Source organism: Vulpes lagopus, chromosome 9 (genome assembly GCF_018345385.1).
Source record: "Vulpes lagopus strain Blue_001 chromosome 9, ASM1834538v1, whole genome shotgun sequence".
Taxonomy (NCBI): Eukaryota; Metazoa; Chordata; class Mammalia; order Carnivora; family Canidae; genus Vulpes; species Vulpes lagopus.
The window spans coordinates 43,828,276-43,845,125 of NC_054832.1; the positions used below are offsets into that span (position 1 = coordinate 43,828,276).

General features: G+C 42.7%; 1 protein-coding gene across 2 annotated transcripts in view; it reads right to left on the minus strand.

Moving 5' to 3' along the window:
• The window catches only part of LRRC69 (leucine rich repeat containing 69), a 91,456-nt gene extending 81,981 nt beyond the window's left edge, over positions 1-9,475 (minus strand). For both annotated transcript variants that reach the window (XM_041768472.1, XM_041768471.1), the window contains exon 1: positions 9,293-9,475. In XM_041768472.1, coding sequence (XP_041624406.1) covers positions 9,293-9,475 — 183 coding nt within the window. The remainder of the gene's footprint in view (positions 1-9,292) is intronic.
• Positions 9,476-16,850: the final 7,375 nt, after the last annotated feature.

A 16,850-nucleotide genomic window follows, 5' to 3' on the forward strand; every position in this document is an offset into this window, starting at 1 on the left:
ATTTAAATTCTAGTTAGTTGGGCAGCCCGGGTGGCTCAGCGGTTTAGCGCCGCCTTCAGTCCAGGTTGTGGTCCTGGAGTCCCGGGATCGAGTCCCATGTCAGGCTTCCTGCATGAAGCCTACTTCTCCCTCTGCCTGTGTCTCTGCCTCTCTCTCTGTGTCTCTCATGAATAAATAAATAAAATCTTTAGAAAAATAAATAAATAAATAAATTCTAGTTAGTTAACATATTGTGTTATACTGGTTTAAGCAGTAAAAATTTGTGACTTATCACTTACGTATAACACCCTGTGCTCATCATAATAAGTGATCTCCTTGATAGCCATGCCCCATCTAGCCCATCCCGCACCCACCTCCCTCCATCAGCCCTCAATTTTGTTCTCTATCATGAAGAGTCTCATGGTTAAAACCACTTTCTTAATGATTTCTAACTAGTTTTTTGAAAGATTTCTAAATTCAAAGCCACTTTTAAAAAATTGAAATGTAATTGACATATAACTTTTTTTTTAAGACTTTAATTATTTATTCATGAGAGACACAGAGAGAGGAAGCAGAGACACAGGGAGAGGGAGAAGCAGGATCCACGCAGGGAGCCCGATGTGGGACTCGATCCCGGGACCCAGGCTCACACCCTGAGCCAAAGGCAGACGCTCAACAGCTGAGCCACCCAGGCGTCCCGACATATGACATTTTGTAAGTTTAAAGTGTACAGCATGTTGACCTGATACATACATAAAATGCAGCCTGATTGCCACCATAGCTTTAGCTAGCACCTGTGTCGGGTCATATAATTATCTCCTCTTTGTGCTAGGAACAATTAGGATCTAGTCTCTTAGCAACTTTGTAGTTTTTAATACAGTTATTATTGACTCTAATCACTATGCTGTGTAGGATGATGTATTATCTACACTGAATTAAGTTCGTATCTTTAAACAAAGTTTCCCCAATTCCCCCACCCCCCAGCCTCTAGTAACCAACATTCTGTTCTCTCACAGCCATTTTTCAATGACATTTTCAGAGAAAGAAAAACGTTGGCCACAGAATCATGACTTTCTGCTAACTCGTTAATTTTGGTGGGAAAAATTTTTTTTATTGTTTCTAGTGATAATGTGTTTCAGGATTCTGTTTCCATTAAACTGTTACTTTACCTTAGTTCTTCAGTTATTATAATAGGTTTCTATATTTCCTGCTCCCATTCGGTATATACGTCCTTCTCCAGGAAGCCACCTTCCTTTTGTAGTTGTATGGCACTGTGTGCTTTCTATGACCAATTATTCTGCTTCATATTTTAGTGATTGATTTACCTCTACTATTATGTTGTGATTCATCTAACATTCAAAGAACAGGGTCTGGAACATAATAGTTGCTCAATAAACGATAGTTGAATGCTGCAAGCTAATGGTTAGATCATTTCTGTAAGCTAATGGTTCACACTGAGGAATACTCATTATGGCTCCATGTCTTTTTTTTTTTTTTCTTTAATTGAGTATCTGTTGAACGCAGTCAGCTCCAATCTTCCTGGCTTGATTTACTTCCTTCTAAGGGTCTGCATGCTTTCCTTATTCTAACTCTCTGCTCATTCTGAGTAACCCCTATGCTTAATTCAGTGTAGTGCCTGCTATCATATGTATGCCTAGAACTTGCACCAGGCAACATAATTAAACCTAACACTTAATTATGCTGTGTTTGTAGCTGTTAATTACACTTGAAAACTCTGTGCTATTTATTTTGTCTTTCGATTGCTTATTTGATTTTTAAAATGATATCTATGACTAACTTGGATAAAAACATCTTTAAAAGTGTAAAAAAACAAACAAACTGAGTTCAGGGGTGACTGGGTGGCACAGTTGGTTAAGCCCCTGACTCTTGGCTTCTGCTCAGTCATGATCGCAGGGTCATGAGATCGAGCCCTGGGTCACTCACGCTCAAGGCAGTCTGCTTAAGACTCTCTCTCCCTCTTCCTCTGCCCCTTATCCCCTCTAAAGATAAATACATACATCTTTTAAAAAAATGAGTTCAAATGTCCATTTTATCTGGTTGTCTTTTGAACATGCTTGATGATACCATTTGGAAATGAGCTATTAGATCATTTGCCTATAATAGATATGTATATGTTTTAGCTAGTATGTGACCATTAATCCTTAAATTATTTAAGGATAATGAATATTTCCATTCACTATACCTAAGTAATGCACAGTACAATGTCAGGTTCTGTAAACTATTTAATAAAAATAATTGAATCAAATCTATGAGAGAAGATTAATGGAATTTTTAATGGGATTTTTATATTTTTTAATAGCATGTGTATGACCAAGGTATATCTGGGAGAGGGTAGCATTATAGCTCACTGCTAATTCTTAGCACTGCCTTTTTAAAATTTCTCTAAGGAATCTGTGGCATCTTTAAAACTATAGGATTTTTTAAAAAAAGATTTGATCGATTTATTCATGAGAGACATGCCGGGAGAGGCAGAGACATAGGCAGAGGGAGAAGAAGCAGGCTCCCTGTGGGGATCCCGGTGTGGGACTTGATCCTATGACCCCGGGATCATGACCTGAGCCAAAGGCAGATGCTCAGACACGTAGCCACCCAAGTGCCCCTAAAACTACAGTTTAATACAGTTGCCAAATGCTTCTTCTAAGTCCAGCTCTTCCTGCAAGATTCTGTTTATTTGAATAATTTTGCAAATTTCAAAACTATTATTTAATAGTTTTAATTACTAGAAGTTGCAGCAACTTCTTAGTATATAATCAGATTTAGCAAAACAATTGTAATTTCACTGGAAAGACAGGCAAAGGTTCCAGGGTCCAGCCTGGCATCTAATCACTGAAGACCTCTGCAACTAAGCCCTGTGCCCTTGGAGCCCAAAGTTAAACCCAGTGTCGTGGAATTGGCAAGTCCTACTCATCCAGCATAAGATGGATTTTCTGATCATCATTCATAGTAAAATCATTAACAAAGTGTTACCTGTTAGCATACTGTCAGAAGCTTCTTTTTTTTTTATTTTTATTTATTTATTTATTTATTATTTATTTATTTTTCTGTCAGAAACTTCTTAAGGAAGAAAACAGAAGAAACAGAGACAAGAGTTTCACATTATCAGGAAGGAGGAATTACAACACAGAACTGAAATTCAGTTAAAATGTAAGACCTGAAGTGTTTGGAAGAGTGAAGCATTTGGATACTTACGTGAGGGTAAGGGCTAAAATCTTCCGAGTAAGCAGTATGGTGAGGCGTCCTGTACAAGGTAACGTTGACACAACTTTAGGTGCTAGGAGTAACGAAGCATGTTTTAGAGACGAGGCAAGTGGGGCATAGAGAGATGAGCAGAGTCGTTTCACATCACCCAGCAGGCAAGTGAGAGAAGAAGCTTGAGGGTCCTCCAGACACCTGACTGCCAGCTAGTCGGAAAGCTGAAGTTCCAGAAAGGGTGCAGGAGGGTGCAGGAGGCTTACCACAGGCTGGGGGGGAGCAGCAGAGGCAAAGGAAGAAGGAAGGAGCTTGGAAAGAAGGAACTGCCTAGTACCTCTGTACCTGGACAGGATAGAGTGAAGCAGGATAGTAAATCCCTGCTTGACAGAAGGGCCAGGTCGGAAAAAAAGGCTTTACCTACTTGATGGGGGAAAAGAGATTTCCCGTGGTAAGGGCAGGAAAATGCTGACAACCAGCACAGGGGACATCAGTTCCCTAGTGTCGCCTCGGACACCCGAGGAGGGAGAGGGCAGGCCAGCCTAGCTCACCCCACAGATGCCCGCTCCCTGCGCTCTCAGGGCCACCTTCTCCTACGTCTCTGACTAGAGATGCTCCCGGCCCAGTACAGTTCTCCCTCGTGGCGCTTTTCAGAAATGTTATTTCCCATCTCAGTGTATATTGGACCGCCTTTCCCCACTAAGTCCGAGACTGGGGACACGTGGAGACGGTCGTCCTCTCCCACTTGGCCAACACCCAGCAGTGCGTCAGCCACCCAGGCTCGCCTAACTGCTGAACAGGAGGAGAGGCTGGGTGGGAGGAAGCAAGCGAGCAGCGGAGGGGCCGAGGGAGAAGGCCGTGGACCGGGTAGGGGTCACCGAAGAGGACGGTAAAGCAGGAAAAGCAGAGAGGAGAGACACAGCAACAAACTCCCAGACTACCTGGCTCTGCTCAGGCTCGGCCTTATTTGCTGTCCACTGCTGATGGTCCCAGGAAAGGCTCCGGGACACCTATCTTGGCTCCGGGCAGCCGGAGGGGCCCCTACGCCCGGCCCGCACCGGTACAGATGCCGGCTATCCTGGGGAGGCCGGTTAAGCGGGACCCTGCAAAGGGCTTCCACCCACCGCCCAAGGCCGCGTGCTGTGGTTCACCAGGTGCCCCGCACCGCACCGGGGCCACGACCCCGCCTCAGGCCTCAGAGGAAGAGCTTCTCTAGCGCTGCTGCCATCCCAGCACTTCCCACCCGAACGACCGGCCATCAACTCATTCTTTCCCATGTCATCAGAAGGGATTGAAATGTCCCCAAGTTTCACTAGTCAAATAAGCAAAGAAAGAAGAGGAAGGATCTCGTATTTTCTAAAGAACCTCCTCCCGTTTTGCCCCAGTTGCCACTTACACCACAACGGTAAGAGTGATCCTAAGAGCAGCTGTAACTTTGAAAAGTTCCTCTGTGCCGGGCATTGGGCTTCCCCTCTGTCAACATTTAGCTTCATCCTCAAACAAGAAGACGGCGTCCGTGTGTTTTCCACATCTGCATCCTTGGGACCAGCACAGACCCAAGAAGACCAAACTCATATGTAAACAAATGGTCAAGTAGGGTCAATCCATGTGGCAATCAAACCTACTATCTTTAGGCAACCCAGTTTCTCTTTTTCTTTTCTTTTCTTTTAAGATTTTATTCATTCATTCATGAGAGACAGAGAGAGAGAGAGAGACAGGCAGAGAGAGAAGCAGCTCCATGCAGGGAGCCTGACATGGGACTTGATCCCAGGACTCCAGGATCAGGCCCTGGGCTGAAGGCAGGCGCTAAACCGCTGAGCCACCCAGGGATCCCCCAGTTTTTCTTTTTAGAACTACAAATTGAACACCCCACCCTGACAAATTTTACGCTAAGTATATAAATAATGAAACAGAGCTGAAAGCAACCTCGAAAGAGACTTCATGTTACAGATGTATTCACTGGTTGAGGGACCTTGACAAGTGACCTAACCTCTTACTGAACCATACGGGCATTTTATTAACAATGTGAGGGTAGTAACTTCCTTGAAAATGAACACAATTGCCAGCATTGTGCCTGGCTCTCAAGAAATGATTGATGTTGTTATTCTATTTGATACCATTATACGAGTGCTGAAATTTAAAAGTATCATTTTTGCTTTAACAACTTGAAAAATATCGAGATTATTTTAATATTTTGTAGAAAATATGACCAAATATCAGAATATTGGGGCAAACCGGACTTCCTACGATGATTTTAAAAAAAAGTCTAGGGAGGTTGCCTGGGTGGCTCAGCAGTTTGGCACCTGCCTTCAGTCCAGGGTGTGATCCTGGAGTCCCTGGATTGAATCTCATGTCGGGCTCCCGGCATGGAGCCTGCTTCTCCCTCTGCCTGTGTCTCTGCCTCTCTGTCTCTCTCTCTATGTCTATCATAAATAAATAAATCTTTTTAAAAAATAAAAATAAAAATAATTTAAAAAAAAAGTCTAGTCCAAAAGGTAAGCACCAAAAGATGGGGGGGGGGGGGTATGGGCCCCCCCCCCCCCCTGCAAAATGTAGTAGGGGGATACTTTCTTTTTTTTTAAAGATTTTATTTATTTATTCATGAGGGACATGCACAGAGAGAGAAATGCAGACACAGAGAGAGGGAGAAGCAGGCTCCATGCAGGGAGCCCGAGGTGGGACTTGATCCTGGGTCTCCAGGATCACGCCCTGGGCAGAATGCAACGCTAAACCACTGAGTTAGTTGGGCTGCCCAGTAGGGGGATACTTTCAATACTTTGTAATAAAAAGATAGGATTTGAAGGAATACAAGAAAGAGTTCAAACTAACTTTTGGGAAAAAAAAAAAAAAACAATCGGGTTTTATTAGAAAATGATCAGAATAAGAATGATGACCTTAGAACTATGACAGACCTATCACCAGGTTGTAAAGATCATGAGGACACTTTCTGGCTTCCATCAGTCCTCCACGTGTCAGCTGGAATGCCACGTGTCCTACCTGCCTTCTCTGCTGTCCTCTCCCTAGCACTGACCACTGCCTTGTGTCCTGCTTGTTCTGCTTGATTGTTTCTTACAGCTCTACTGGCTGGAATGGAAGCTCCACGAAGGCCGGGATTTTCATCTGCTGCTGAATCACCAGTTCCTAGTGCCTGAGACACAGATGGTGCTCACTACTTACATACGGATTGAGTAAATGAAGGCAGAAATTGAGACCCAGGGGGATCAAGCATCTTTAATTTAGCTGGTAAGTGGCTGAACCAGTTAAGATATCCAGGTCTCCCAAATGCTCCTCCAGGGCGAGCAGCCCCTCTTACCTCTTTCTTTTCTGAAACTATCACCTGTCTGCTCTGCTAGAAACTATGGGAATGATGTGCAGTATGAACAATCTATATCTTTGGAAGGTTTCCAGCACATTTTATTCAAGCTGCTTCTAGAACTTCCATTATAAAGTGGAGATTGACTTTTTTTTCAAAATTCCACAACTGGGGAGACGCTACATGAAAAAAAAAATTGCTAGTTCATGAACAGCTGAACAATAATGGCATTTGCCTGAATCTGACTTGCAAAGCGCTTTAAAGGTAGACCACAGGAAGCCTACTTTCTAAATCAGTTGAATTCTTCTTTGAAAGGAAGGGCTGAGGGGCGCCTGAGTGGCTCAGACAGTGAAGCCTGAAGCCCTCCAGCCCAGGTCATGATCTTGGGGTCCTGGGATCGAGCCCCATGTCGGGCTCCCTGCTCAGTGGGGAGCCTGCCTCTCTCTTTCCCTCTGCCCTTCTCACAGCTTGTTCTCTCTCTCTCTCAAATAAATAAATTATTTTTTTAAAAAAAGTAAGGGCTGAGCTTATCCAGCTCCCTATTTTAGGAAGTTGTGAGCAAACAGATGTCAAAATTTAAGGACTTTCATAAATAAAAGGATAAGGAGGAAAGGACTGGGGGAGATATGAGAAGATGACACAGTAAGGATAATCAGACTCAGGCTTTTTTCCCTGAGGAAATGTATTTTACAGTCTTTAATGTTTTTTACTAAACAGCTATTGACCAAACATGAAAGAATACATAAAACTTTGAGCCATGTAAGAGTTAAAAAAAAAAAATTTGAACCACCACATACCTGGAGCTTACTCTTACAAAATAAGAAAGGCAACTAAGAAAGTGGAAAATATGGGCCAGAGGAAACAATGGGTCCAACTCAGGGAAACCACAAAGTGATGCCCTCACCTCAGTATCCAGCAAACCTACATGCTAATCAGCTTAGACCGGGGCAGGGGGACGGGGACCCTGGGGGAGAAGTCACTCCACAGAAAAGCACATTTGATAGAACATGTAAGATAATCAAGTTTGAAATAAAAGAAAGCCACGACAAAGGCAAAAGATGCAGAATGAAAGAAAGGTGAATGGAAACTCCAAGGCAACAGAAACGGTACATGAAGAAGAAAATGTAATCATGAGACATTAATCAACTCTGCATGAAGGTTATTTAATTAATGAGACACATTTCAGAATTCTCCAAGAGACAAAATATTTAACCACGGTTTTAACGGGGTGTGGCCTAAGTGGTGACATCTTATAAAAGTAACAAGTTTAAAATTTCTGGTGAGGAGGAGGGAGGGAGAGCTGAAGGTGGATTAGAGATGCTGACGCAGTCATCATACAGAGTAAAAAGAGACTGCCATTGGGAAGAGAAGAAACGAAGGTGTAGCAAGTCTAAACGATGGAGAAACGAAGTATTTGGAAGAATGGTGTTTGGAAGAATGGTGTTTGGAAGAATGAAGGAGAGTGATATCTAAAATGGACAAATGAAGGAAAAAAAGATGAGTGAGAAATGTTTGTTTGGAAGAATGAAGGAGAGTGATATCTAAAATGGACAAATGAAGGAAAAAAAGATGAGTGAGAAATGTTTGTATATGGAGATCAGGTTTTGGGGTGAGGGAGAGTGGAACAGAAGATAGCAGCTTTCTATTATAAGCCTTCTGCAGTACGCGATTCTCTTAAAACAATGCACTGGATTACTTTAATGGGAAACAAAAATCAAGTAGGAGAAAATTAACTCATGGCTCAGTCAAACCCTAGATTCTTTTGCACAGAAACTCCTCTGTCCTATTAGAAAAGTCCAAATCTTTGTCCTGTAACCATATGTGCACTTTTGAAAGTGACCATTAAAGGGAGGAGTTTGTATTACTCTGTTTTTCGAAAAGATGTGGCCACAGGTTACAAGTTCAAATAATTTTATGACTCTGAAAGGAAATGAGGTAGGTGAAGGTAAGAAGATAGAGTTTGGGTTTTGTGTGTGTGTGTGTGTGTGTGTTTGTTTTTTGTTTTGTTTTTGTTTTTGATAACTCTGAATTCAAAACTAATGAACTCCAGTGACTTTACTGTTATAGGTTCTTTCAGTGCTCGGTGACAGTTTAGAAGTGAATACAAAGAAAACTGCAAAACTAATACCCCTTGCCTTCTCCCAACCTCAAGATCTTTAGCAGCTGAGGTTTCGCGTTGTTGGGCAGAAACGTTTAACGGGGCATCTGGGATTCATTCGTGTCAACTGTTGCTCTTTAAGAAGGGTATTCTCTATTTAAAATACTAACCTTCTTTTAAAGACTGCTTCAGAAGAAATGAATGTGTCCTCCTTCCCGTCCCCTGCCAGCACTCCCATTTCAAAGTTCAGCCCGCCCTAGGAAATTGAAAAGGAACCCCCTTGCTACATCCAAGAAGGTTTCTTCATTCCATATGCAGAAGCTTCAGGATAGTCTCCAGGGCGAACAGCATCTCTGGGACCCTCAATCCCACTTCCAGATGGAGCCCCCAAGGTAGACAAGCAGATCCAGGCTCTCAACCCTTTTCCAGATGACAGCCTCCAGATAGATGAGTGTGGCAGAGACCTAATCCTCCGATTCCAGCTGTGCACACGAATAAGCTGAAACATCTTCTTCCCTACCATATGTAATAATCCCCTACGGGAGAAAGCTTTTTGATGCCTCTCCAACAACACTCCACAGTAAGTCTCCCGGGAGCTAAGGCCCCAGAGATCAAAGCTTTATTTTTCTGTCACCTCTTTTCTCTCTTCCTTATTTTCCAACCTCAATCCAAAAAGATATGCTGTTCCTCACCTGGGTCAAGGTGCTTATCTCCGGGCACACCTTGCGGATTTGGTTATTCTGGAGATCTAGAGTCTTCAGGCCAGGCAGCTTACTTAATGCTGAGGGCATCTTTGTTATCTCCTTCCCATTTAAGGTAACGATCTTGGTGTCTTTACCACCCTTCAGTGCTCTTACTAACAATCTTTCAGTCATGGGCTTGGAAGAAGGGGAAGGTAACCATTAGGGATTAAGTTCCTTATTGTGCACCTTTAGAACCTCTAAATACAGGGATCCCTGGGTGGCACAGCGGTTTGGTGCCTGCCTTTGGCCCAGGGCGCGATCCTGGAGACCCGGGATCGAATCCCACGTCAGGCTCCCGGTGCATGGAGCCTGCTTCTCCCTCTGCCTGCGTCTCTGCCTCTCTCTCTCTCTCTCTGTGACTATCATAAAAAAAAAAAAAAAAAAAAAAAAAAAGAACCTCTAAATACAGAATGGGTGTGCCATGGAAACCAAAACATTCCGAGATCTACCATGTTGAAGACAGGAGGCATCAGATAGTTTCCTCTGAAAAAGATCCCGAGAGAAAATAGCTGATTCCAGGTTTGGAGCGGGAAATGTACAAGATGAGCCTAGGGTATCTTATGCCAGGGACATGCAAGTTTTCAGACTCATGAGATCACACATCAAAAGGACACAAAAACCAACTGCTAGGGGCTCCCATTGGTCTAAAATGGGAAATCCGAGGATCAGAAAGAGTAAAGCGAGACATGTGAAAATACATTAAAATCTAAGAGTTCATAATGGTATTTTAAAATAAAGGAAACTCATTGATTACAAAGGGATTGCTAGATCACTGAGTCGGCAAATTGATAAAGAAAAAAATGAAGCATTCTCTTTTCTAGTACAAGTGCGTTTTAGTGTAACTTAAGAGTTAATGAAGTTTCTAGTCAAAAGAAAAATTAAAGCTAATAAATGAGGAAGGAAAAATAAATTTAGAAAAATCACCATTTTTGTAAATCCTGATGAAATAACCGACCTCACAAAAATCATAACTGGATGCTAAGAGCATCAGGTAAGAGGTTGATGAGAACTTTATAAGCAAGAAGTCAGGCTAATAACTTAAACCCTTATTCAGTTTTAGCATCATTAAAATTGAGACAGCCACATGTTACAAGTTTCGTGTTATGATGCAGAAAGAAGTACACAGCACCTACTTATGAAATATTCTTGCCTAAAAATTGAATCTGAACCTAATCATGTATCCAGATCTAACTGCCATTTATAGAAAATATGAGTACTAGGGAACAAGCTAAACTCATCTCAGGGAAGCAGTGAACCAAATCCAGAATGTAAGAAATTCTGCAGAGCAAATGGCATAAGGTTCAACCAACAAATCAATGGCATTAATAAAAAGGAGGAGAAATGGTTATGAAATAAATGAGACAAGAGAAATTACAGCCATATGCAATATGGGGACCTTGTTTGGATCCTGATTTGAATAAGAATACTGTGGAGTCAATTGGGGAAATGTGATCATGGACAGGGTATTAGATGATAGGAATTGCTAATTCTTTTATGTGTGATAATGGTGTGCTGGTAGTATTTTTAAAAATGCACTTACCATCTAGAAATGCACCTGAAATTTTCAGGTGAAATGACGGATGTCTTGAATTTTCTTTAAAATAACAGGGGGAAAGTGAGTGGAGAAACATCAAACTTATTGATGCTTAGTAATGGGTGTGTATGGGTTCATTATATTATTCTTTTTATTCAAATAAAAGATTAGGACAAAAATAAAAATAACAGGAAGTGGGAGGAGCTGAAACCAGTGGTATTTGATTATTATTAGAACTCATAGGCGTCAGTTTGAGGCTCAGAGGCATTTGCGATATACGTATATATTTATATTTGTATACTTACCCTTTATATATTGATTTTGGTTGTAAGAGTCCTAAAGAATAATCATTACATCAGTATCATAATAGCAAAATAAGAGGTGCTGATTAATAGTGACTTCCAGTTGCTAAAATAAAATCATTTTTCTGCCACTTCATCGCTGTGCTTTGTCTTAGCTCTTCCAAACCTATCTTCCAGCTTCTTTCCTTTGATACTGTTGTGGCTTCTGGAGAATAATCATGTTGTTACTATCAGACAAATTGATCATAGGCTTTAAAAAGGAAATCTCATGGACACTCATCTCCTCTGAAGTAGCTGTGTGCAGCCAGTACCCCAGCGGACACTATGCAAACACTGGTAACTTATTGCTGCTGTGAACAGGTCGACAGGCCCCGCGGGGCAAGCTGCTACTGCTTTATATTAATTTGCTTAACCTAGAATATCTGGTAAACATTCTTGATTCCTCCTCTTCTCTTACTTCCAACATGCTGTCAGTCCTTTGTTCCAGTGATTGATTGCTGGGTAGCAAACCACTGTAAAACCTGGCTTAAAACATTTATTTTATACACAGATCTACAATTTGGGTGGGGCTCAGTGGAGAAAGCTTGTCAGTGTTGCTCTCGGTGACAGCTGGGATGGCTGAAAGGCTGAGGTGGAAATCATCTGAAGAAGGCATCTCACTCACCTATCTGGTTGTAGGTTCTGGGCAGTCAGCTGGAAAACATCTACACCCAATCTACCCAAGGTGGCTTGAGCTTCCTCCCAATATGGTGGCTTAGTTCAAAGGGTGAGCAGCCCAAGAGAGCAAGTGAAATGGAAGCCATAGGACTTCAAAACCTAGCTCCGTATCAGGTGGCATCACCTCTACCTCGTCCTGTTCATCAGAAGCAAATCACTGAGAAAAGCCCATATTCAAAGGAAGATGAACTAGACCCCACCTCTTGATGGTAAGTGGACATGTCTTAAAAGTCACCACAGTCCACCCCCTGGCCATGAGTTATTTATATTCCTTCAACACACACGACAGAAGAGACTTTCTCCCAAGAACCTCCTTCCCCCAAATTTCATCTGTTTGGAGCATCACATTGTAAATCTTGTCATCTAAATCACATACAAAGGTGGATGCCGCTCCTTAAAGGCAGTTCCTTGAGTCCATTTCAAGGACAGTTCATGTTGATCTGAAGACTTATGAACTGAAGAGATGTGTTATCTTGTCCTCACATACCCAGAAGGTAACAATGGGTGAGGTGAAACAGACAGGCAGTAGACAGTGCCCCTCAAAAAAGGGAAAAATTGGAGCCACAAGGAAACCCGAGTTTGTAGCAGTTCTGGAACCCAACTGAGTACATGTTGTCAAATCCTTCATTAATGTTCAGTCCTACTGCCTGGGCCCCTCTCTGGGCTCTTGAATTATCTTTCTTTTTTCATAAAATGTAGCCCATGTTGGCTAAATTTTCTCAGCATGCTTGTCCATAGAAGTTCAAGGGTCCAAAGACCACTTTTCATTTTTCACTTTCTTGGTAACAACTTTGATTTATAATTCACGTACCACACAATTCACCCATTTAAAGTGTGCAAGGCAGTGGTTTAAATATACTTGCCAAGTTGTGCAGCCATCACCACAATCAATTTTAGAATTCTCATCACCCAAAAAGAAGCCTTGTATCCTTTTTTTTTTTTTTTTAAAGATTTTATTTATTTGAGAGAGAGAGAGAGCACAAGCAGGTAGGGAGAGGGCAGAGGGAAAGAGAGAAGCAGACTCCCCACCGAGCAGGGAGCCTGATGCGGGACTTGACCCTGAGATTGTGACCTTCAGATCACGACCTGAGCTGAAGGCAGATGCTTAACTGACTGAGCCACCCAGGCTCCCCACCCTGTGTCCTTTAGCTATCACCCTCCAGTCCTCCCCATCTTCTCCAGCCCTAGGCAGCCACTGATCTCCTATCTCTATAGATTTGCCTGTTTGGGGCGTTTATATAGATGGGATCGTACAACACGTGCTCTTTTGTGACCGTCTTTCGCTCAGTGTCTCCAAGGTTCATCCGTGTTACAGCATGTACCACTACTTCATTCCTCTTTATCTAAAGATACTCTATCGTGTCACCCTACTACCTTTTCTATCCATTTATCAGTTGATGGACACTCAGGGTTGTGTCTGCTTTTTGGCTGTTACGAATGATGCTGAGGACATTTGTGTAAAATTTTCTGGATTATCTACCTAGGAGAGGAATTGCCACACCATGGGGTACTCATGAGGAACTAGCAGACTGTTTCCCAAAGTGGCTGCATCAGTTTACATTCCTACCAGCAGTATATGAGGGTTCATCGTTTTGTTTTTTTTTTTTAAAGATTTTATTTATTTGAGAGAGCAAGAGAGCGCGCGAATGGTGGTAGAGGGAGAAGCAGACTCCCCACTGAGCAGGGAGTCTGAAGGGCTCAAAACAAGGACCCCGGGATCATGACATGGGCCAAAGGGAGACACTTAGCCAACTGATCCACCCAGGTGCCCCCATCTTTTCATTTCATAGTCATATTTGGGGGCACCCGGGTGGCTCAGTTAAGTGTCCAACTCTTGATTTTGGCTCAGGTCGTGATCTCAGGGTCCTGGGATGGACCTCACCTTAGCAGGGAGTCCGCTTGAGGATTCTTTCCCTCTCCCTTGCCCCTTCCTCTGCTTGTGTTTTCTCTCTCAAATAAATTTTTTTTTAAAGTTATCCTGTCACATTTGATCCAAACTGATAATAGCCCCTTTAAAAACTTTGTAAGCTTGTCTTGAGTTTATAATACGCTCTATCAGACAAAAGCCTCACCCAGCATGTCTTTGCAAGAACTGTTCTCTGTTTTGGGTTTCCACGTGAAACTACTGTGGGAACTTGAGCAGCTCGCTCTCTCATCTGTTCACTAGAAAGCATCTTTAATCTTCCCGAGGTCTCAACAAAGGGTTTACAGTCATGCCCTTGGCTTCATCTTTCGACTTCATTTTCCTGACAGTTCCCTGATCTGTGCTCTTTCTGGAACTCATTTAATTTTAGCATCATTTACTGTCTGGAGAGGCTGGGAATAAAAAAAATATATATTTTTCAAACCCCCAAATTTGTGGCTCATTTACATTCTTCTTGCTTGCCTTTCTGCTCTTTTACCATAGGCAACTAGAAGAATCTAGATAGTACCTTTAACATTTTGCCTAGACATCATCGAGCTAATGAGATAGACTTATTTTCTGTGTTAATGCTGCTGGCATCATTGTTAAACTTTCTGCTCCTATGTAACGAGTCACCTTTCTTCCAATAACCTAACATTTCCAATAATATTTTCTTCATATTCCTTTAAATTCTTGCCAGCAGCCTCCGGGGGTGACATCAAGTCTCTTCATAGACCCTTTGAGGGGTGCCTGAGTGGCTAAGTCAGATTTTGGCTCAGCTCGTGTCCTCAGGGTCCTGGTATCGAGCCCCGAGCTGGGCTCTAGGGTGGAGTCTGCTTCAGATGCTTCTCCCTCTCTGCCCATCCCTCCCAACCTCCACTCTGCTAACATACACTTTCTCTCTCTAAAATAAAGTCTTTTTTAAAAAGCGTCTTTTTTCTTTTTTTGAGATTTTATTTATTCATGAGAGAGAGAGAGAGAGAGAGAGGCAGAGACACAGGCAGAGGGAGAAGCAGGCTCCATGCAGGGAGCCTGATGTGAGACTCAATCTCGGATCCCAGGATCATGCCCTGGGCCTGAGGCAGATGCTCAACCACTGAGCCACCCAGGCGTCCCAAAGAAGACCCTTCTGACTTAACCCTTCTGACCCTTCTGAGTCCCAGTCCCAAAACCCATTACCTGGCTTAGGTATTTCACTATAGCAGAAAATTCTGTATCAGTTGAGACCAACAAGGATCATGGAGACTTTGGCCTTAGGTAATGGTGGGAGCCGATTAAGCCATCAATATAGGGCTGTTGCTGACGTGTCTGGTGTGGTGCTTGCCCCAGGATTTGGAGACCCCGAAGGAGAAGATCTAGCAGAGGGGGAGGCTGCAGGCCCCACGGTTAATTTACACCAGTGAAGTGAGCCAGCAGATCGTCAACAGTACACACCCTAGTGACACTCGATGCCCTCACGCGAACTGTCCAAGCTTCTGCTTGATCCGCGCCTTCCAAATTTTGTGCAAAATCTCTCTTATGGCCAGGACTTGGAAAGTAGACACGGAAGGGGATTCTGAGACACAGTCTTAAGTTTAAATTGATCCAGTACAAATGCACCACACCGTCACCCTTCACACATATCTACTCCTCTTTCCAAGCAGAACTGCTTCCACATTTCTTTCAAAAGGATTTTATACAAACTCTGATTTAGCACTTAATCCTTTGTATTACTGTTCTCGTCGTATTTCTCCCTTGCTTTATGTTTGAAGTGCAATCTCGACCACCATGCTTGTCACAGAGCAGGAATTCGGTAAATGTTCATTAAATTAAGACGAATCTTAAGCTAAAGGGTTGTCTGAAAGAGTACTTTATATGAAGCCTACTAGTACCATAAATTAATGTTCACGCAAATATAGGAGAAAAGACATAGTTTAAAATGTCGCGTGACTATTTGTCAGGCCCTGTCCAAGATGCCTCACATACTAATATGAGTAGCAGTCACTGTCTTCAAGGGGTGTAGAGTCTAGAGGGAAATTATAAATGTAAGTCAGCCATTCGTTCATCCAGTATTGTTTTCCAGTTTTACTGAGATGCAGCTGACATATAACATATAAGTTGAAGGTGTACAAAATGAGGGGATATGTGTAAATGTGGCAAAATGAGTATCACAGTAATCACATGCTCAGTATTACATGCTGAGCACCATCACAGCACTGAGGCACCTTGTTGGTTCAAGGAAGATTTCCTGCTGTTGACTGCTGAGTCTAGTCATAACAGGCTAAAAAAAATTAAGCAGCTGATGTAATAAATGTGAGGGGGTGTGGGGAATACATTTAAATAAAAGGGGTGTGAGAAAAATGTTCACAGGCACGAAATACATGGGACCCTGGGGAACATAAATCATTCTAGTGCATAAGCCTAAAGAAAGGAGTGATGGGAAGTGATGCTGGCGAGGTACACAGGACCAGTCGGAAAGGACCTCCCTTAAATGCCATGTTACGGAGAGAGGACTTCATCCTCCAGGACTGGGAAGCCACTGGAAAGTTTAGGTTAGAAGATGTGCTCAGATTTGCATCTCTGGCAGTTTGCTTTGGTAGAATGAAGAGAGGGGGAGTAAAGGGACTAGTTCTGTGGGCAGGGACACAATTACGGCATATTTGTACTATCCTAGGTGAGAGGAACAAGGGCTAGAGAAGAAATGATAGGGCATAATGCGGGTAAGATTGCCACTAGAACCTGATCTTGCAGGTGCATTAGATTAGATGGGAACCACAATTTAGGGTGTGAAGTGGGGAAACGAGAGTGGGTAACATTTGATACAAAGGGTGAGGCTATGGCACAAACCAGTTTATGAAGACCTTAAAAACCCAGGAAGAGAAATGTAGAAAAGGGGATGGGGTTTACTATTTCAGACTTGAGGGTTTTTTCACTTGCGTCTTAAATGTGCTCCCTATAAACACCCAGCTGCAAGAGCTGCTGAGTTCTGCCATAAGGGTTGGCCTCATGGAATGTTGGCATCCAGAGCTTTCCCAGCAACCAGAAATCAATCTATTTGCAGAAAAGAATTGA